Genomic DNA, 21,903 nt, shown 5'->3' on the forward strand with positions numbered 1-21,903 from the left:
CTTTTGAGTATATCCTGGCTTTATCTGAAAATGCCAACCTTTCAGCAAGAGAACCCCTGATTCCACACAGCATACGACAGAGTCACCTATTTTTACCCTTAAGTGACCTTGATCTTGCACAAAGAATTACCCGTCACACTTTTAAAGACCACTGTGGTGACCTTGGTACCAAGAATCATCCACTTGATGTCTTAGTTCCCTAAGAAGACAAGGCTAATCCATGGCTTAATGAAAATGAGCAGAAAGTCCCCAAGAGTCATCCAGATATAACTGATTATTCAGCTTCTCCTCGTACCTGAGAAGTGGAAGGGTGACTCTGGCCATCTGCTGAAAACAGGGACTACCTAAGGTTCAGGACAAACAGGAAGTAGTGCTCAGCCAGAAGCTTATCCCAACCTGGCAACAAACCTGATCATAAAAGAGAGCGGCTGAAACGGGATTTGCATGCCCAATAAGGTTTCACTACCGAAGTTTACACAACGCACAGTAATCAGCCAGGCTGGCTGACTCCCTGGATCACATGACCTCGTAGAAACATGAAACTTGGCGATGCGCTCCAGCGAGTTTTACTTCCCCTGTGCAGGGGTGTTTGCCAGCAGCCTGCGGTTGCTCTCAGAAGTCGGTCCCAGTGGCATGAGCTCTTGAGACCAGAGCCTTACCATGCCGCTCCCCAGGAAGTCCAGGAGCTGCTGACATCCCCCTGGGCAGCAACTCAAGTCGTCCCCTCTCAAGAAAAATGGACAAGCTGAATAAGATAACTGTCCCTGCCAGCCAGAAGCTGAGGTAAGATTTCCCCTTCGGATCCGTACACCTCTTCTTTCTTCTCTAGGGCTCCTCCAGTGCTTGGAGGCACCATGGAATACTTGACCAGTTCCAAGGAATTGGTTGGCAATGACTATAGGGAAGCAGATCGGGTTTTTAAAGCAATGTGTAGGGAGAGTGAGGAGACCTGCTTTGGCTGGTTTTTGCCAAGAATAGGACAACGAGTGAAGCTCTGGAAAGGCAAGAATATAGGAAATTTGATGGTTCCCATACTACGCACAGCCAGCTCTCTGTGTTTGAATAAGACACTGCTGGGAAAGGTCTTGTCCACCACGTGAAGAGTGTGTGTGGTCACTGTCAGCTACTGTCTCTTGTTCATTTCATGGGTGTTCATCCAAGGTTTATTGGGGGAACGTGTCTTTCCAGTACCCTCATGATGATCTATTTTAAAAAGTGCTTAAGGGCCAGTCAGCTGGCCCATTGGATAAAGTGCTGAGCGCACAGGCCTGGTGACCTAAGTTCCATGCCTACAACCCAGATCAAAAGGCAAAGAGAGAAGCAGCTCCACAAAGCTGTCCTTCAACTCCACACTCACTGTCTGGCACACGAATGCCCTGACACATCATGCCCACACCCATTTCACACACACGAATAACAATAACCACTTTTAAAACAGCGTTGGAAAAAAATACACACACACACACACACACATTTATATTTATTTAGAAATATGTATTTAGAAAGAATAAGCCAGCAGTGGCCTAAGGAGCAAGTCAAGAGACCATGCAAAGATGACTTCCCAATTTTTGAGTTTGGAGAGCTTTGTCTTTTGCAGTGGTGCTGACGACTTCCAGAGGCTGGAAGTTTTAAATATTTAAGGGTGTGTTATAGTCCATGTGCAGATTGAAACTTTGGACTTTCATGAGGTCATACTTAGGAGTTGAAGAACTGGAGATTCTGAGATAAGTGAAGAGAAAAGAGCATGGAGTCGGTAGAAAGGCAGTTTTTTACAGTGACACACGGGTCTCACTTTGAAGGGTTTGGTAAGATACAGACTGAGTTGTACTCAGGGGTCCAGAGCAGTGGGCAGCATCAGCTGGTCAGCCATTTTATAGAGCATGCCCAGGAGAGACACAGAGCCCTTAACATGGAAGTCAGAAGGTCCCACAGTCACCCTATGTCTTTTGCTGTGCATCTCATGGAGGGGAGAGGTGGGGAGGAAACCGTGGCAATAATAAGGGGCCATAAAGACATCTTCATGAAGATGGTGCATCAAGAATTAAGCTTTTAAGAGGCAGAAGAGACAAAACAGATGGAGAACTGGGGAAGCAGGTTAATGCTGTGGAGGCTGCGACCTCACATGGACAGGCTGGTGTGAGCACAGTCTCAAATGTGGGCTCATGAGGAAAAATTCTGCCCAGTAGAAGCCACGGAGTGAAACATAGAGGGTGAGAGTCCCCAATTGGTCCTGTCTGGTGGCCAGCTGAATAGAGTGAGGTTGGGGCGGGGGGGGGGGGGGTTGGGTCTAACCATACAGAGTTGGGTGGTGGTTGTGCTGTTAGAGAGGGAACAAGACAGGCACAGCAGGGAAGAGGGACAAGCAGGGAAAGGTCAGAAGACACGACAGAGAACTGGCAATGTCTCATCTCAGGGCTGCTCCGAGCCGAGGTTCCAATGGTCTCTAACCTAAAGCCACCCAAAGCCCCAGAAGGTGCTCCAGGGAACCTAGATGAGAATCGAAGTAAAGAGAGCAATAGAATTTTAATCACTTTATGATCCCTCCCCTGGAACGAAGTCCAGTCTAATCATGGAGTGGGTGGTGGGCATTATGCAATTATATTATAGGCTAGAAGGCCAAAATTATATTGCAGATAATCACATGCTCTGCCCGTCTGCTGAGAGCAAAGCAACACTTTCCCGCACTTGGTTACTAAGTTGTCTGCACAGACTCAGCCCAGGTTTTATGAAATGTGCAGTCAGTGTGGACCTTCACAAAGAAATGCAACTATAAGCAAAACAACTGAAAACACCACCTAAAGTATTTTCTGTAAATATGTGAGAGAGTTGGGCAGTGGTTGTGCTGGTTAGAGGGTGAACAGGATGGATTGCATAGGGGAAGCTGAAGGCACAGACTCCGGGGGTGCTGGGGACTTAAGGGTCCCAAGCATCGAGAGTTAAAGGGAGATTGTGTGCCCTCTCCTGACTGGTCAATAGCAGTTTACAAGGGTTACCCAGAGACTTACTTGGCTCCATTTTGCAATGTAAATGAGGAGTGACTCTGGTGTCTTTCAAACTCATCAAATCTCATAGAGGAATGTGATCAAAGCGAAGCCAAGCAAACGGCAATGATGCAGGGACAACAAAAAAGCAGACAGTGAGTATTCTATTCACAAAAGGGATTCAGTGGGATGACCTGGACCCTGGGGCTACATGTCCAGGTCTGGAGAGAGACTGGGAGCAGAAGGGATGACCAGGAAGAGAAGCAGAATGAACCAGGAAAACACAGACTGGCAGGATTGGATGTGTATGGGTAGGGGATCCTCAGTGTGAAGGATAGAAGTCTCCCAAGGCACCCCAGAAGGTGCTCACTGACAGATCTTCCATGTACCGGAGCTGAGGCAGTAGAGGTGGCTGGGAGTGTATGGGGACATGTCTTTGTTAACACAAATTCCCATACTTTCATAGTACTAAGCCATGGTTTCCCTTTGAATCTTAGAAGGTAAGGACATTGTCACAAACTCATCTGAGACTCGGGTTCTTAATTCTTCAACATCAAACATCCCTAGGAGCACACAAGTGCCACGTTACTGCGTGAGCATTTGGGAATCTTGAAGAGTTCTGACACCCATTCTCTCTGGGTTACCGTAACTAACTTGAAAAATGAAATTTTACATTTTAAACAGCTTCCCCAGTAACCGGTCTTTTGTACTTGTGGATTTCCTTCTGTAATACGCATGAACACAAGCCCATTGGTTTGTAGACTTGGAGAATGTCTTTGACATAAGGCTGGTCAAACCACATTTCGTCAGTCTTTCTCTTATTGATTAAATGATATACTATTGTGTTTGGTCAGACAAACTAAGAGCTTTTATGACATTAGGCAAGTTTACGTGATTTTCTTGGCCTCAGTTTTTTCACCTGTAAGACAACAATGGTTATAATAATAGTACCGATGCTACAGAACTATTGTGGCAATTAAGTCAATTGTCCCATGAAGCCATTGACATCATGACCCTGGCACCATAATTACTGAGTTTAAAAAATAATGGTTATTAATATAGCCACCATGATCATTCTTATTAATTTTGTAGCTTGCAGTTGACTTTCTGGTCTTGAACAGAAGACTGTGCCGGCCCCTGGCACATTTCCTGCTGGTTTCATTTCTTCTTTCTGTTTAGGATATTTTTGTTATTCAGTCTGGCATCTGCAGCATTCAGCTTTGCATGGACTGTAGACATGACACACATCTCTCACTGTCACAGGTGTCCAGGCCTTGCTTGGGTCTTACCTTAGGATTCTCTCTGTCAGACTCTGGGACATGGCTCTCTCTTCGTGTCCTGAAATTTTCCATTAGGATTTTCAGTTCCTTGACTTTCCACATTAAGTTCTTTAGAAACCAATTCAGCTTTCTTTCCCACTTCTGCCCTACCTTCATCCTCTTGGGCCCTCCCTGTTTCCGACAAGGTTTCATGAGCAGCCCTGATTCTGACTCACCCTCTGTGCTCCGCACTCAAGCCTGCTCACCTGCCACACCCTGCAGTCTTCCTTTGTTTCACTTCTGTGCTCTCCTCTTCTACGCCATCTGAGGAAGGTCCTCACCATCCCATGTTCCCATGGTGCCTGCTCCACACCTCTCCACAGAGCAGGTGATTTGGTCTAACAATTCCCAAAGCTCTCTATAGCCCTCTGTGACCCTGTAAGCATGGGTGTTGGGGGAGCCTCAAAATATATATGTATATATACTTCTGATGTGTTTAGAAGGATGGGGCTGACACCAAAAGTCTGGCTTTACTTGCTGGTTACCAGCCTTGGGTCCCAAAGAAGTGAAGTGTTATGTCTGGAGGAAGAACAGGCTAAGGAGATGCGGGACTGATCGTACACACTCGTTAACTATCCTTTAATATCTTCTTAGTCACATATGCAAATCTCCAGCAGTGTTTTAGAGACATAGATTTTCAGGAATCCTCCCTCAGCCAGCGTGGCACCGCCCAAGGCAATCTTCCCCATGAGCACCTGTCAAGTTTTGTGAGTCGATTTTGAGAGTGCATTGTTTTGTTTTTTTTTTTTTTTTTTTTTACTGTTAAGAGTTTTTACCTGGCACTATTATAAATCATATTTTCCCCTCCTCTTTGTCTTTGATCTTATCAAGGTTTTGGGAAATGGTTTCTCTGATTTTATATGAAGGATCCAGGCCTGTCTTTCGTTAAGTGGCGTGTTTGAGGCTGGTGGCTGATCCTACATCCCTCCTCTGAACTCAGAGAACTTCAAGGCTCCTGACCTCTGTAATCAGCCTTAGTAGAGGCTGTTGCCCTGGGATGTCACCGATGCCCCTCTCAGACACCTGTGACTCTGGGCTTATGATTATACCTCAGTGGTTCCTCCTTATTTTTCTGTATTTCCCCCTTTGCATCCTGACAAAATTCATGCAACATATCATCCAAACCCTTTTTAAGTGTGCAGTTCAGTAGCATTGGGTGCATTTATAACCTTGTGCAAGCACCATCCCCATCCGTGCCCAGGACTCCGCCATTTGCAAAACTGGAACTCTGCACTCATTAAACAGTCGCTCCCACTGCCCTCCCTCCCACTTGGAAACCACAGTCTACTTCATGTCTCCTCTAGGAACCTCAGATACCTGGAATGGTGCCGTGTTTGTCTTTCTGTGCTCGATTTACTTTGCTTAGCTTAACGCTCCAGGTTCACATGTGCTGCAGAGGGACATCATGTTTTAATAACCCTCGTCTGTGGGCAAGTGGCTCTTGGCTCCTTTAGGGGTAGCCTTGCTTCTCTCTGTTTGCCCTGTTGGAGGACGATGCTTAAAGCCTCAGGGATGGAGATACTTTTCTCATCTCACAGCCTTGCTGGATTTCCTAGGTTCTCAGGGACTTCGGATCCTATGGACCAGTACACATTGGGTGCGTGGGTGACTAGGGGGAGGGGTTAAGAAAATGAAGTCTCTCACTCCAGAACTGTAGCCTGAAGAAGGTGAAATTCCATCCCTCCTCTCAAGGGTCCCTCCAAGAGAATGGGAACACCTAGAAGGTGACATTGGGGCTGTCTTCTGGGTCTCACATGTTCTCTAAGCTCCCCAATTCCATTGTAAGGCAGCAGCCTCTGTGTTGGCTGATGCTGGGTCTCTGTCCCCCAGTGTACTAGTCACTTCTCTCATCATTGTAACAAAAATACCCAACAGGACACCTTAGGAGAAGTCACAACCCAATCATGGTGGAGAGGGTATGGTTTGGTCAATAACATTGGGTACCTGCAGCGTGGCTTGGTTACATCTTGGAAGATCAGGAAGCAACGAGTTTGGGATAAAACCCAAAATGAATATTACCTTCAAGGTTTTCCCAGAGTTACCCACTTCTGCTGACTAGGCTATGGTCCCAAAAGTTCCACAGCTTTCCAAGACATCGTCAAACACACAAGCCTATGGGGACCTGTGGCATGTAAACTATAATTGGTGTACATTTGTCTTTCTCTCTTCTTTTCCAAATCTTATTCCACAGCTGAGAGGTTCTTAAAGGCATCCTCTTCCAGGCCCCTGCCCTGCTCTCCTGCCCCACCCTGTTGGCTTCTCTTTGCCTCCTCTCTGAAACAGTACACTGGCAGCCATGCCTGCAGCCTTAGTTTTCACTCTGATACTCTCACAAGTCTCCATGACAATGGGGCAGGGCCTTTAAAACTCCATTCTCTCAGACCAGCATGTGCTCACCGACGCATGCGCTCACCAATGCCCATCCCAAAAGCAAAGAAGCCAGGCAAGATCACAGTGTGCCCCTTGCTGGGCTATGCTTCTGTTAACCACTTGTCTGATAAAGAGACCTCAGTAACCCAGGAGCATCTCTGCTTACAGGCAACTTATCTGGGGTCCCCAGACGTTCTTTGAATTTCCCTCACACAAAGCAGGCAGGATACATGCAGCCTGGCTACTGATCTTCCTTAGGGACCCAGCCACACACACTGAAAGACCCACCTGTTGTTTAACATTCTGTGGACACAGGCTTTAGTAACTTCGGTGAGAGGTCTGGTCATTTGATGTTGGACCCTGCAAACAGGCAGCCAATGCTGGTCTAAGTGTCTATGTTGTGGCATGCCTGCTTACCTAATGTAAAGATGTGGTGAGGAAGCACCGAGGCCCACCTTTCTAAGACAGAGAGACATCTCTCAAGCCCCTTTATATCTCAAGTAGGACAGCTGAGCCCAGAAAGACAAAGCCACGAGTGTGTGTTAGTGCTAAGAAACCCACCTCTTGCTGCCTTTGATGAAGAGGGAAAGTAAGATACCCACCATCCTTTCTCTCCTTCCCTCTCCCCGAGCCACGTACTGGCCAACAAAACCTTCTAGCTTAGTCCGTGCTCTATACATACCCTACACAACTGTTTTAAGAAGCTAAAAAGGATGGGCTAAACAGTCGGCTCAGTGGTGAAGAGCTCTTGTGGTTGCAAAGGACTGGGGTTTGATTCCCAGCACCCACATGGAAGCTTACCATCTCCTCAGGCACAGGGCACACAAGTAGTGGACAGACGTACAGATGTCTATTCAGGCAAAAGGCTCACACACATAAAATAATGCAAATAAACATAAATTAAAAGGAGCCTGCTTACTCGTCAGAAACCTCTGGGGAGCTAGACTTGGGCGCAGTTATCACAACGTTTCGAGCCTAAACTTGAATTCACTGACTCAGGCTGAGTGCTATCACACACACAAATGTGTTTTACAGTGACTGAGCCTGAGCTGGTTCCCGTCGTTGCTGTGGTAAGTTATAATTACAAAGAGCCTAGCTGGCTTAGCTGCAGGCCAGGCAGGCATCACCAGCGCGGTATAATTTAGGAGGCGCCCTGGGAAAGTGTCTTTGCTGTGATGGAAAGAGAATTCACGTTTGTTGGAATCAGGCAGACCCAGGTCTGGCAGCCTGATCTGCACTAATTACCACACAGTCTTTGGAAAGGGCCCTAAGTCCATTTAACCTTGGCTCATCTGTCTGGAAAATAGAAGTAATACTATTTACTAATAATACCCAGAGTGTGACAGGGGCACTATATTAGTGAATAAAAAGCCAATTGTGGGAATATCCTCTTCCCCCAAATAAATACCAGCCTCAACTTCCTTGGTGCACTAAATTATGTCCTTAGAGCTGTCCACAGAATTTTGAGGCTCTGCTCCAGAGTCACATCACTAAGTATAGCAGCTATGGACCCTCACTATTTTGACACCAGGACCAGCCAGGAACCACTGCTCTGACAGCTAGCTTGGACCCAGCAACAAATGCTATGCCCCTGCCTCTGCAACAGAGGTTATTCAGTCAACAAGGATTGTGAGTTGAATGAACAGAACACTGTTGTAGATAAGGAGGTCAGAGGTGAAGACCTAACCAAGGGAACAGAGTTCCCAGGTAGGGGCTATGCCTATGGGCATCAGAGCAGAAATGGAGGGATCTAGGCTTAGAGATAGAATGAATGTTTTCCTGTGTCCCCCACACACTTTAAGCCAGTGATTCTCAACCTCTGGGTGTAACACCTTTGGGGATTGAAGGACTTTTTCACAGGGGTTGCCCAGACCATTGGGAAACACAGATATTTACATTATGATTTATAGCAGTGGCAAAATTACATTACAGAGTAGCAACAAAAATAATTGTATGGTTGAGGGTCATCATAACATGAAAAACTGTATTAAAGAGTTGTGATATTAGCAAGATTGAGAACCACTGCTTTAAACAGAGAGCTGTAACCCTCTGTACTCAACTTGCCAAGGCAGGAGAGTCACAGGTTTGAGGCTAGCCTGGGAAACTTAGACCCTGCTTCTAAACAAAAAGTAAAAGGAGGAGCTGGGGATATAGTTTAGTGGTAGAGTACTTACCTAGCAAGAATGACCCTTGATTCTTGACCCTTGACCTAATCTTCACTACTGAAAGTTACAATAAAAATGAAACCTATACTTGATTCAGGTCTAAACTGATGTAGCAAGAATAATAAGGTTTGTTTTCAAGTACAAAAATTTGCACATAAATACACACACACACACAAACAAGGAGATAAAAAATAATTTTTTATATGTATGTGATAGTCAAGCACATACAGGGGAATATGCTTTCTTTTTTTAATTATTATTTTGCCTCCATGTATGTCTGTGTAATTTGCATGCCTGGTGCCCTCGGAGGCAAGAGAAGCCATCAGATCCAATGGGACAGGAACTGCACAGATAGTTATGAACATCCATGTTGGTGCTGGAATTGAACCTGGGTCCTGTAGAAGAGCAGCCAGTGCTCTTAACCACGGAGTCATCTCTCGACCCCTGATGAGTGAATTTTCAAAGAATAAATGGAAAGCCAAACATGGCGGTACACGCCTGTAATGACAACACTAGAGAGGGTGAAGCAACGAGGCAGACGGAGAGTTCAAGATCATTACGACCTCCATAGTCAGTTCCAGGCCAGCGTGGGTTCTGTGAGGTCTCGTCTCAACAGAGCAACCAAAGTACAGAGAAGAAAAGGGAAAATGGAATGCTAAATTCTTAGAAAGCTAAGTTCTGCATACATGTGACTTGTACAGGTTTTGGTTCAAGCGTGTATTAAATGTATTTAGTAATGGGAGGACTTCTGGCTCTACAACATATTCACATTCAAGGCTCTCACAGTTGCCATGCCAACCACGGGTGGCTGGGCCTCTATGCCTAGTGTTATATTTTGGTATAAATGTTGTCATTTCTTAAATGATAATAGCACAGCTGGGAGTGAGCTCTGCGGAAGAGCCTTGCCTCCCACAGAAAGTGTTAGGCCCTGCATTCAATCCTCCAAAATACAATTACACACAGTCTCATACAATCACACACTGTCTTGTACAATTACACACAGTCTCGTAAACCACACACACACACACACACACACACACACACACACACACACACACTATTCATTTAATACCCCAAAAGTAAACTAAAGAAAATAATATGCTTTAAAACTGTTACTGACTGCTCACTGAGTCTGCATGGTCGACCATGTGAGTTTACTAAACATTACCATCTAAATGGTGAAATCTGCACTGTGTGTGTTTTGCGACAATCAAAAACTTTTTTGGGCCAGAGAGACAACTCAGTGAGTAAATGAACTTGCCAAGCTGAGGTCCATTCCCTGGACTACACCGTGGAAGGAGAGAACTGATTCCCAGTTGTCTCCACAGGGCACCATAGAATATGTGAACATCAGTGTGAGTGTGTGTTTTCTTTGGCCAATTAGATATAACTTCATTTTCTTTGTCTTGTGTGTACATATGTGAGTTTATTTGTGTATAACTGAGTGTGTGTTTGTACACATGTTTGGAGGTCAGAGACCCAAAGCCCCAGAGACTAATGTCCCAATTGCTCTCTGCTTTTTTTTTTTTTTTTTTTTTGTGTGTGTGTGTGTGTGTGTGTGTGTGTGTGTGTGTGTGTGAGTCTGGTTTCTCACTAAAGCTGCTGCTCAAAGATTGAGCTGGGCTGGTTGGCTAACAAGCTCTGTGACCACCCTGTTTCTGCCTCTGTAGTGCTGGAATTACAGGAGTAACCACTGTGCCTACCTTTTTTTTTTAACATAGATCCTAGGAGATTACACTCAGGTCCTCCTGATTGTGTAACCACAACCCTAAAGCTATTCTTGATGGACATTTCTTCAGGATTTTTAATAATTGTGAAGTTGGGTTGGAGAGATGGCTCAGTGGTTAAGAGCACTGACTGTTCTTCCAAAAGTCCTGAGTTCAAGTCCCAGCAACCACATGGTGGCTCACAACCATCTGTATTGGGATCTGATGTTCTCTTCTGGTGTGTTTGAAGACACTGAGAGTATACTCACATACATGATATAAATTTTAAAAAAGAAGAAGGTTGAAACCTTTTATGCCCCAAAACAGAAGAAGTTCCCCCCAGTGTCTCTTTCTAAACCAAAGCCCAGAAAAAGAAAAAAAAAAAGCTTAACTGGGCTCAAATGTTTTCAGGACATAGAAAACCTATTCTTTAAAATCACTCTTTACTTTAAACAAAGTTTTGGGGTTTAGCTGCAGGAAGAATGCCTAGCCAATCAGGTGGCATGTGGTCACAGGCAAGATACTTTTTTTTCCAGTTGAGTCAATTTAATTTTGTTTATGTTAGCATGCATTAACCATACATGATGGGTCTTGTCATGAGATTTACACACACACACACACACACACACACACACACTGCATTAACTTAAATATTTTTGCCAACATATAATGATTATATAGAATGAGAGGATTCATCCTGAGGTGTTCACACGTGTATCTAATGTACTTTGATCATAGGAGGGGTGGATATCACCCCTCCATTTCCTATTAAGCTAACTTTAAAAGGGACACACTCAAATTCTTTAAGCACATTCATTTCCTAGAAAAATATTTCCAGAATATTCTAGGAGCAGGTTTGAATGACTTCATGGCCACCTGCTTTTACAAAAGCATTTTTAGCTGCTTTAATTTGGAAACTCTGTTTTGTTGTTGTTGCTCTGGTGGGGGCTGGGGTGGTTGTTTTTGCTGGTAATGGACAGGCCGGGCATCCTAAGCTTTATTAGACAGCACCTGATAGAAACAGTGAATATATGAGAATTAACAGTGTGGCTCACCCAAGGGCCTCCCTCTTTATGGGAGCCTCCTGTGATTTTTTGGGTTTATAACTTGCTTTTCTTACAAGCTTATGGAGAGTCTTCACTCCCTTCCATGAAGCTTGGTTGGTAAAAGCCAAGGGCAGCAGGGCCCTGCATTATCAGAGAACAGAAAAAGCCCTGAAGACACCTAGGGCTTCTAGCCACTGAAATCAGGAAGAGGAAGAACCATGGCAATGTTTGTGGTCATATCAAGTGGCAAAGCTTCCAAGAACATGTTGAAGATAGGAAAGCTCAGGTTTTTGGTCAACTGGTCTGTCTCAGTGAATAGTGTCCCCAGCCAGTCTGCCCCTGACAGGGTAGATGGGATCAGGACTTTGAATGAGATACCTGGTATTTGTAGACTCCTCCCTGTTCCCGATTGTACCATGTGCTGCCCAATTTCTGTCTGTTTTATAACCCAGCTCAGCACTGCAGACACGCCAGCCACTAGCAGCAAATAGTTGTAGATGTTGATGGGAAAATAGACAGGGAAGAATGCTGGAACTATTTGTGGTCTACTTTCCATGATTTGTGACTGTTAGCTGTGAGGTGTGGCGTCAGGCAGACAGGGGCTTCATGTGCCAGACGCCACGGGGCCTTCCTGCTAGGCCATGGAATAATAGTGTTGCTGTCTTCTTCCAGCTTCTCTGCTTAATCACTACCAACATGTTCCAGGCCTGGAGAGCCCCACAGCATCCCCTTCTACTCTCCCACACCACCCTCCCTCCTTACCACCCACTGTCATCTGCCTCTTCCTCTTTTCTTTCTGCCCCTCCCTAAAGGCTGAGATGCACTAAGAGCTCAGCAACATGTTTGACCTTGGAAGCCAATAACAGGGTAGGGTTGGGGACACAAGTGTCCCCAGTATGACTGCTGGACAGATAGGGGGACTGTGTGTCATCTTCAAATATTAGAGTGGAGGCTGGCCATAGAGGCTCATGGTGAAGCTGGTCACCACCCCAGAAAGGGGCCCAAGTTGAAATAAATCAGCGTGCCATCCAGAGTGGGCACAGATTATGCACTTTGAGGCCACACTTCAGGTTGTGTATCACCCCTTGCTAGCAATAGGACTACATGAATCCTTTAATTTCTCTGACTACATGTTCTCATCTCTATAAAAGGGGATGCTATAGAAGTATCAATACGCTTTACCCTTGTGGAGATGTGGGGAAAAAATGGTTACGAACATTCTTGTCATAATAGAAAATGGGATAAAAACAGGAGCTACACCAGGGAAGGCGTGACACACGCAGTACCTGGTGCATGATATATAACAAATGCCAAGGGTTACTTCTGTTCTGGTTCCTTCTCCAAGGCTCTGGGCTGGCCTGAGGGTGGGTCAGTCTTTCAGCCCCATCTTGCTTGGTCTGTGCTTCAGTCAGAGTTCTGGGTTGTGGTCCAGGATGGAAGAGGTACCTCATTCCTATAGGACAGCATATATCCCAGCAGGAGTCATGAGCTGGGTGGGGAAGAGTAGAGAGAGCATTTGTACCAAAGGAACAAAGCAATTTTCTAACTAAGCTAACCCTGGGATGGTCACCAATTAAGTCCCTAGAACCTAATTCTCTCCCTTGTAGCAAGAAGAGACTGACCCAGAACATGGCAAGGTCTCTGCTGATTCTAAATTTATATAACTTCATGGACCAAATAAGGAGCCCGAATTTCAAAGCTAGTCAGTCTGGAACAGCACCATGCTCCTTCTAGGCCTCCGTATTTGCATCAATAAAATGGGACCGGAACCCTAGGAGGCACCCTGCCATGGGAGGAACCACCGAGTCTCAGTAATTACACCACATTGCTCAGAAGGAAGCGACTGAGGGTGCTGAGTTCACAAACCTAAATATAACGCCATCAATGCCACAGGAAGGTCAAGCTGGAGGAGGTAGGCATGGGGAAGTTGAGGCCAGAATTTGGAGGAAGGAGGCTAGACATCAAGGGGGAGAAGAAGCAGCCCATTGGGGGATGTCTGCTTCAGAATGTTGTGTCAGGAGCCAGTGATGTCTTACTTAAGTCAGAAGTTATCCGAGAGGAAGATATATAGGACGCAGACTCCTTGGCTTTTCTCTGTGTCTCTGCTCTGAGTGTCAGAGGCCAGAGGATTTGAGCAAGCCTGGACCCCTGCCCTGCATCACAGAGGGCAGGATTTGTATTCAGTTTAATTCTGGACTCCAAGGTTGGCCGACTCCTTGGATTGTGGATATATAGGACGAAAACAAACAAAAACAAAACAAAACAAAAAAAAAAAAAAAAAATCATGACACCAAACTTCAAGGAGTAGTCTGGAAAAAGAAGTAAACCAAGGTAAACAATATTTTGAGCAAATTTTAAAAAAAGAACTAGATATTGAAAATTGAAATGTGAGGCCGAGGAGCTGTGCCAGCTAAAGCACCTGCCAGGGCGGGACTTCCGGAGCACGTGAGCATACCCACCCGCATGGCAGCTCACCTGTAATCCCAGCCTCGAAGGCAGGGGAGGATTCTCAGCGCAAGCTCATTAGCAAGAGCAGCCATATTGATGAGTCCTGGCTTTGAGGGACCCTCCTCAGTAAATAAGGCTGAAGTTAGAGGATGATTCTTCCTATGTGCACCAACACACGAGTACACTCCAATTGCATGCATGCACCACACACAGACAAAGACTTTTTAAACGAAGGCAGGGCAGGGCTCTTGTTAGTCTTTCTGCCTCAGACTCCAACATGGCACGCTGAGCAGAACTTTAACACTATAGAGATTTTTTTTTTTTCTTTCTGTGACAGAAGTAAACCCATGGGCTTGTGTTTCACGTGCTCTACCAGTGAGCTGCTTCCCCGGGGCTTTGTTTTTTTTGAGACTAACTGGGCAGCACTGTCCCATTTGAAAGGTGGCAGCCTGGATTTCCAGGAGTAAACCTCACATCTTCCTTGTGTCTTCAGTATGTTCACTATTCTGGGTGCAGGCTCATCAGAGAGATGTCCAAATGGCCACCAGTGTCCCATGGTCCCACCCTTAATCAAGACACATCCCGGGACCAGTCCCCGGGCTTTTCCGGCTGCCTGGGACTCATCTCATTACAAGCCTGTGGGAAGGTTTTGGCACCTTCCCCCGTCCGTCTGTTTGTCTGGGTAGCCTCGCTTTCAACTGCCTCTAGCCGGTTAGCCTCACTTTTGACTGCCTCCAGCCGGTTAGCCTCACTTTTACAGCATCCCTCACAGCAGTTGGTCTGTATCAGTGGATGGCAATCTGTATGCAGGTGAGTCAGGTGAAATCTTAATTAGTCAGATGAGGCTAGAGCCTGTGATTGGGCGGAGCGGAAAGTTTTAAAGAAGGGACAGACAGAGGAGACAGGAACAGATGGAAAAGAAAATGGAGGCCTGAAAGAGCCATAGGTAGCTCATGGATATCACAGAAGGTTAATAGAGTAATGTAGCATACATTTGTCCAATCAAGGTGAGCAGCTTGTATCTGTATCACTGGAGTTTTGAGTTCTTTTTGTGGGCATTTGGGGGTTGAAGGTTTACTGTTATAAATCTGGGTGATAAATTACAAGCCGCTGGAGTTCCCATTTTACAGGGCTAGGGGTTTAGAGCTATCGGTAGCCACAAGATCAAAGAGAACTCAGAAGCTTCAATTCTGAAGATCCAAGGACAGCAGATTACCACATCCATTGTTTTCCTTTTATATGGCTTCCTGGAAGATTTTTTTTTTCCTAACTTAAATATGTATTACAATTTAAGTAAAAACTAAAATGTGGGCTGGGGATATAGCTCATGCCTGAGTTCAGTCACCCTCCACCCTCACACTGAAAATGGAAGTCCTATGAAAATGATAAAAAAAAAAAAAAGAATCTGGAGTCAAAAATATTAAACCATGTAAAGACTCAAAGAGATTGGAGATGCTGTCTCAAAACAGGCCAGCAAGATGGCTGAGTAGGTAAGTTTGCTTCTTACCATACCTGGGTCCTGGGACTTACGTGGTGGAGAGAGAAACCAACACACCAAATACCAATAGGCATAGGAATGTTTATTAAAACACGTTTCATTTAAAATATAAGTTTAAGCCAAGCAATGGCAAATCTCTTTAAGTTAGAAGTCAGTCTGGTCTACAGAGCAAGTTTGAGGATAATCAGGGTTAGACAGAGAAACCCTGTCACAAAAACACAAAAAAACAGATGTGTGTGTGTGCATGTGTGTGTATTATGTATAACTTTAAATAGATATGTATCATATATAAGCTTAAAACAAAAGCAGTTTCAAACATACATATGTAGTAAAAAGTAGTAAAGAGAGCGATATGTTCTTTATACACAGATGCACAGAGACAGAAGGACAGAGAGACAGAGAGGATCAAAGAGAAAATATTGCTCCCAATTAATCTTAGAGATACATAGCTAGAGACACCAGCCCCACCCCCTTGTGTCAGCACAGAGGTCCAAAGGGTGCCTGAGATAGCGTTTCTACAGAGGTCAGGGTGAGTCCCAGTAATGATCAGCCTCCGTAAAAGTATGACGCTAGGTTCAGTGGACACTCGGGAGCTACTGCAGGCTCACGAGGAAGGGGACGGCCAGCGGAATGTAAGACTTAGATACGGAGGCTTTGAAAGCCCTTGAAGCAGAGGGCGGGGCCTTGAAGCCTGGCACAGCATTTCCTACGGAGGGAGGGGCACTTAGGCCCGGATCAGCTCAGGTGGCAGGGCAAACCTTACAGCTCCTGAAGGAGCTGGGGCTGAAATGGATGAAAGGAAACAAAAATATCTGCTCTCAGCAGGATTTGTTCTCCTCTGAGACTCTTAATCCGAAGACCAGACCATAAGGGGATTTTCTCTGATCTGGTTGCTTTGCATTCAGTCTCCTCTGAGAAGAGAGAAGTGGGGCAAATACCAGCATGCTCTGTCCCCTCGCCACAGTCCAGTGAGTGCAATGCGGACTGAGGGAAAAGTAAGATACTTCACACACCACACCACACCACACACACAAACACACACACATACCACACCACACACACAAACACACACACACATACCACACCACACACACAAACACACACACATACCACACCACACACACAAACACACACACACATACCACACCATACACACACAAACACACACACACATACCACACCATACACACACAAACACACACACACATACCACACCACACACACACAAACACACACACACATACCACACCACACACACAAACACACACACATACCACACCACACACACAAACACACACACACATACCACACCATACACACACAAACACACACACACATACCACACCATACACACACAAACACACACACACATACCACACCACACACACACAAACACACACACACATACCACACCACACACACACAAACACACATACACATACCACACCACACACACACAAACACACACACACATACCACACCATACACACACAAACACACACACACATACCACACCACACACACACAAACACTCATACCATATACACACACACATACCACACCATACACACACAAACACATACATACCACATTACACACACAAACACACACACATACCACACCACACACACAAACACACACACATACCACACCACACACACAAACACACACACACATACCACACCATACACACACAAACACACACACACATACCACACCATACACACACAAACACACACACACATACCACACCATACACACAAACACACACACATACCACACCACACACACAAACACACACACATACCACACCACACACACAAACACACACACATACCACACCACACACACAAACACACACACATACCACACCACACACACAAACACACACACATACCACACCACACACACAAACACACACACATACCACACCACACACACAAACATACACACATACCACACCACACACACAAACACACAAACACACACACCACACCACACACACAAACACACACACCACACCACACATACACATACACACACACACACAAACACCGTCTTTAAATTTTTTTGATAGGCTTTAAAAATATGTTTGTGGCAGATGCTACCATTTTTTGAATCCTCTTCTCTATTTAATAAAAAGATATTAGGACACGAATCTTGTAAAATGTAAGCTTTCTTGGACTCCTCTTTGGTGACTGGCTACACCTCAACACAGCTGCTTTCCCCAGAGCCCCTCACCTTGGTGTCCCACAAACTATCCTTCCAGAATATGTTCCACCCTCAAATGCCTGGCAATGTTGTGGTGGTCAGTGGGCTCCGTGGTCCTCCCCAATGTTCTTTCTCAGACCAGATCCCCAGAGCAGAGGAGTGTGGGTGCACAACGCTCTCCCACCCTGATAATGCTGTCTGAGGTTCTCAGCTTCAGTAACACATTGGAAACACTTGAGGGTCAATGACTCTGGGTTTAGTGGTCTGGAGTGAGGCCTAGGTATCAGGATGATTACAGACTCTGCATGATTGCCCATGTACTCGCGGAAGCAGACAAGATGGTGTACGATGTTGGTGTGCTCTGTGGCTTTGGGGTTAACATAGCTGCTCTGATACTCAGCAGGTGAGAACCACCCATGCTGGTGTACTTGTTGAGCTTAGATGAAGGAAGACTCCAGGCCACCAGCAGCCAGAGCTCCCCTTCCTGCTCTTTTCCCACATTTAAGGCAGAAGGGACCCTGTGCTGCTGACTGAAACAGGAGGCGGGTCACATTCTGTTTCCTGGGCAATGAAGTGTCCCCTCACTCCAGTTAGAATGGCCACTAACAAATTGCCAGTAACCAGCTCTGACATCTGTGGGGTGGTTGGACCGAGGCAGGCAGCAGATGGGGGTCAGTGCTTAGAGCCGATGACAGGGGTTGGTCCAGATAGTGATGGAATCTGCTGCCTATAGAATTAATTTGAGTAATTTGAGAGATTACTCAACAGACTTTTCTCTGAGGGAACAAAGCTTAATTTACTGAGCCTGGCACTCCACATGGCCAGGGAGAAACTTTGAACTCTTAACTCCTGGGGGCTGGCAAGAAAGAAAAAGAGAGAAAATTCAATCACACATATACACACACTGAATAAATGAAGCAGAAAGCATACTCTAATAAACTTATATATACAAATATATACATATATGCATATATAGACAGACAAGCACATATACATTTATAGATAGAATGGATGGAGCAAAGCTCCAGCAAGCAGGCTCCAAGTCTCTCTCTCTCTCTCTCTCTCACACACACATGCACATATACACACAATTGGTGAATGGAACAAGCTCCAACACACACTCAGACAAACTTTACATGCATACAATCATACATACGTACATTCATACATACATACAGATTTGATGGATGGAACAATGTTCCAACAACTTTATTTTCCCTCCTATGGCCTATATATCCCAGAAAAGTCTTTCAAACAGTATAAAACCACAATGTGATTATGTCCTAGTTTTCTTTTAGTGAATGACTATGAAAATACAGTGTGTACCCCAGTACCTTTACAAGAAGTAACATTACATAGTACAGGTAAAGAAAACAAATCATTCCCAGAGACCCACGTACATTTGTAACTAAGCAACTTGTTATAGATTAACAATGTGAGCAAGCAAGGGAATTTGCTTAGCTAGTTTCTCTTACTGTCAGGCATCAATTTGTGGTTACAAAGAAAGGATTGATTATTTTATTATCTATCTTTAAAAGTAATCTTAAAAGAAACACAAGTCTAAACTTTTACATAAAGATCAGTCATATCTACTTTAAATCCTCAGAATGCATATCTACTCATCAGCAATTCTTATTAAATTATATCAGGAAGCTGAGGGCAAAAATGGGTCTGAGAAACCAGTTATCACCAGTCCAGCCTCAGTGAGAGTCACGTCAGCCAGCGCTGCCATTGTCCTGTTCCCCGACCACAAAGGTCCCTAGCTTATCCATTAACAGTGTGCCTTTCTGAAAGTTATATTGTTCCCTAAGATTTTCTACATCAGAGCCAGTAGCAAGAACATCTTAACATAACTTTACTAGCAATTTTATTTTTCCAAATGTTTCCTAAGGGTGGCTAGAAATCTGCGTCTCTGAGTTCTTTCCTAAGGTGGTGATCGAATCATTGATCTGTTCCAGCAGCAAGTCTGAAAGAGATGGAGCACTATCATTATGAATGCCAGAGATCCAGCCCAGTGAGCTTTCATACAATTCTTAGATTAAGAGGGATGTGAGAGCAAAGCAGCAGAACTTCGAAACGGCATGAAGTCCTCAGGACACGTGGTCCTCAGGGTCATGGCCGCGCTAACCCCTGGACTGAATCCCATGAGTTCTAAAGCCAGTTGTGGTCCCTCCTGCGTGGCCCTCACCCTCAAATGAAGCGGGATTACAAGGGCGTGGAGCAAAGGGAACGTGGTGTATCCGGACTAGACTTCGGTAGTTGGTGTTGTGGAAAGTATATAGAAATTCCCCTCCCCCCCAAATTAGAGAAATAAAACTACCCTGTGATCCAGCAATCCCACTGCTTGGCATATGCTGAAGGAAGTGAAGTCATTTTAAAAAATATTAGATACTCTCTGTATTTACATTTGAAATGTTATCCCCTTTGCCCACCCCGCTCCCATCCCCTCTCCCCCTCTACTTGTCTTCTCGAAGGTGCACTAGCTCCCAATCACCCTCTCCACCTCAGTGCCTTGGCTTCCCCTACATTGGGAAAACGTGCCCTCACTGGACCAAAGGCCTCTTCTCACATTGATGCCAGACACTGCTATTCTCTGCTACATATGCAACTGGAGCCGTGGGCCTCTCAATATGTTGCTCGATGGTTGATGATCTAGTCCATGGGAGCTGTGGAGGATTTGGCTGGTTAATAACACTGTTCTTCCCATGAGGCCACAACCCCCTTCAGCTTTTTTACCCCCCCCCACCCCAGCACCCTCACCGGGGTCCCCGTGCTCAGTCTGATGGTTAGCTGGAAGTATGTTCAGCTGCATGACTCTGGCAGAGCCCCTGAGGAGGCACACCGTTCTGGTTTCTGCCAGGAAGCACCTCCCAGCATTAGCAATAGTGCTAAAACCCATGGGGTGGTTCCCCAGGTGAGGCAACCCTGAATGATCCTCTCTTCAATCCCTACTCTTCCACTTGATCCTGTACCTCCTCCCATGAGTGTTTTGTTCTCCCTTCTTAGAAGAACTGAGGCTTCCACATTTGGGCCTTTCTTCTTTTTAAGCTTCATAGGGTCTGTGAATTGTTTCTTGGGTATTCAGAGATTTCTGGGGCTAGTATCCAATTATCAGTGACTGCATACCATGTGTGTTCTTTTGTGACTGGGTTACCTCACTCATGATGATATTCTCTAGTTCCATCCATTTGCCTAGGAATTTCGTAAAGTCATTGTTTCTAACAGCTGAGTAGTACTCCATTGTGTATATGTACCACACTTTCTGTATCCATTCCTCTGTTAAAGGACATCTGGGTTCTTTCTAGCTTCTGGCTATTATAAATAAGGCTGCTATGAACATGGTGAATCATGTGTATTTTTTATATGTTGGAGTATCTTTGGGGTATATGCTTGGGCAGTTTTTCAAAGGAATGTTTCTAGTGAAGACTGGAATTGAAACACACATTTTTAGTATTGTTTTCATAGTGTCTGCCATGGGTTCATTACACAGTCCTGTGGACTAAATGGGTCTACTATTGCAGAACCTTATAGATGTTTCTTTTGAGTCTCACCCTTTCTGACCTTCAAGGCTGTAGATGCCATTGCTGGTTTATCTTCTCTGTAGCTTGGCCTTCTCCACGATGTCAGGTACACAACTGAAATCAGATAGTACAGAAACTCTTTGAATCGGCTTTTCTTTTTCACTTGGCATATGTTTTAACATAGTCACAGGTCACCCTCCATCAAGAAGGAAGTCAGGACAGAAAGTCAAGGCCATGGAGGCATGCTACCTCCTGGCTTGCTCCTCATGGCAAGCTTAGGCTGCTTTCTTATAGCAGCCAGGATCTCCTGCCACAGTGAGTTGTGTCTTCCCACATCAATTATCAATCAAGAAAACACCCCAGGCTTGGCCACAGGCTAATGTGGTAGGCAAATTTTCTCAATTGAGTTTTCCTCTTCCCAGATAACTTTATCTTGTTTCATGAAGCCTTTCAGCACACTAGGCAAGTGTTCTACTATTGAGTTACAGTCACAGACCCAGAATTGTCTATCCAATGATGGAAGCAGCGTGTGCTTTACTACCAAACAGCATCTCCAGCTTCTGCCATTCAAGTTACAGTGCCCAATGTCATCATCTCCTTAGTGATTTCTAGACTACCCATTAGAAATGACAAAGTTG

General features: G+C 45.1%; 1 protein-coding gene across 6 annotated transcripts in view; it reads left to right on the forward strand.

Moving 5' to 3' along the window:
- Positions 1 to 658: 658 nt before the first annotated feature.
- Positions 659 to 21,903, forward strand: part of BLNK (B cell linker) — a gene marked incomplete at its 3' end in the record, with an annotated part of 61,165 nt that continues 39,920 nt past the window's right edge. For all 6 annotated transcript variants that reach the window (XM_080912430.1, XM_080912433.1, XM_080912431.1 and 3 more), the window contains exon 1: positions 659 to 783. In XM_080912430.1, the coding sequence (XP_080768556.1) occupies positions 737 to 783 (47 nt within the window). In that variant the 5' untranslated portion in view covers positions 659 to 736. The remainder of the gene's footprint in view (positions 784 to 21,903) is intronic.

This window comes from Micromys minutus (assembly GCF_963924665.1).
Source record: "Micromys minutus genome assembly, chromosome: 2".
In the NCBI taxonomy this organism is placed as follows: domain Eukaryota; kingdom Metazoa; phylum Chordata; class Mammalia; order Rodentia; family Muridae; genus Micromys; species Micromys minutus.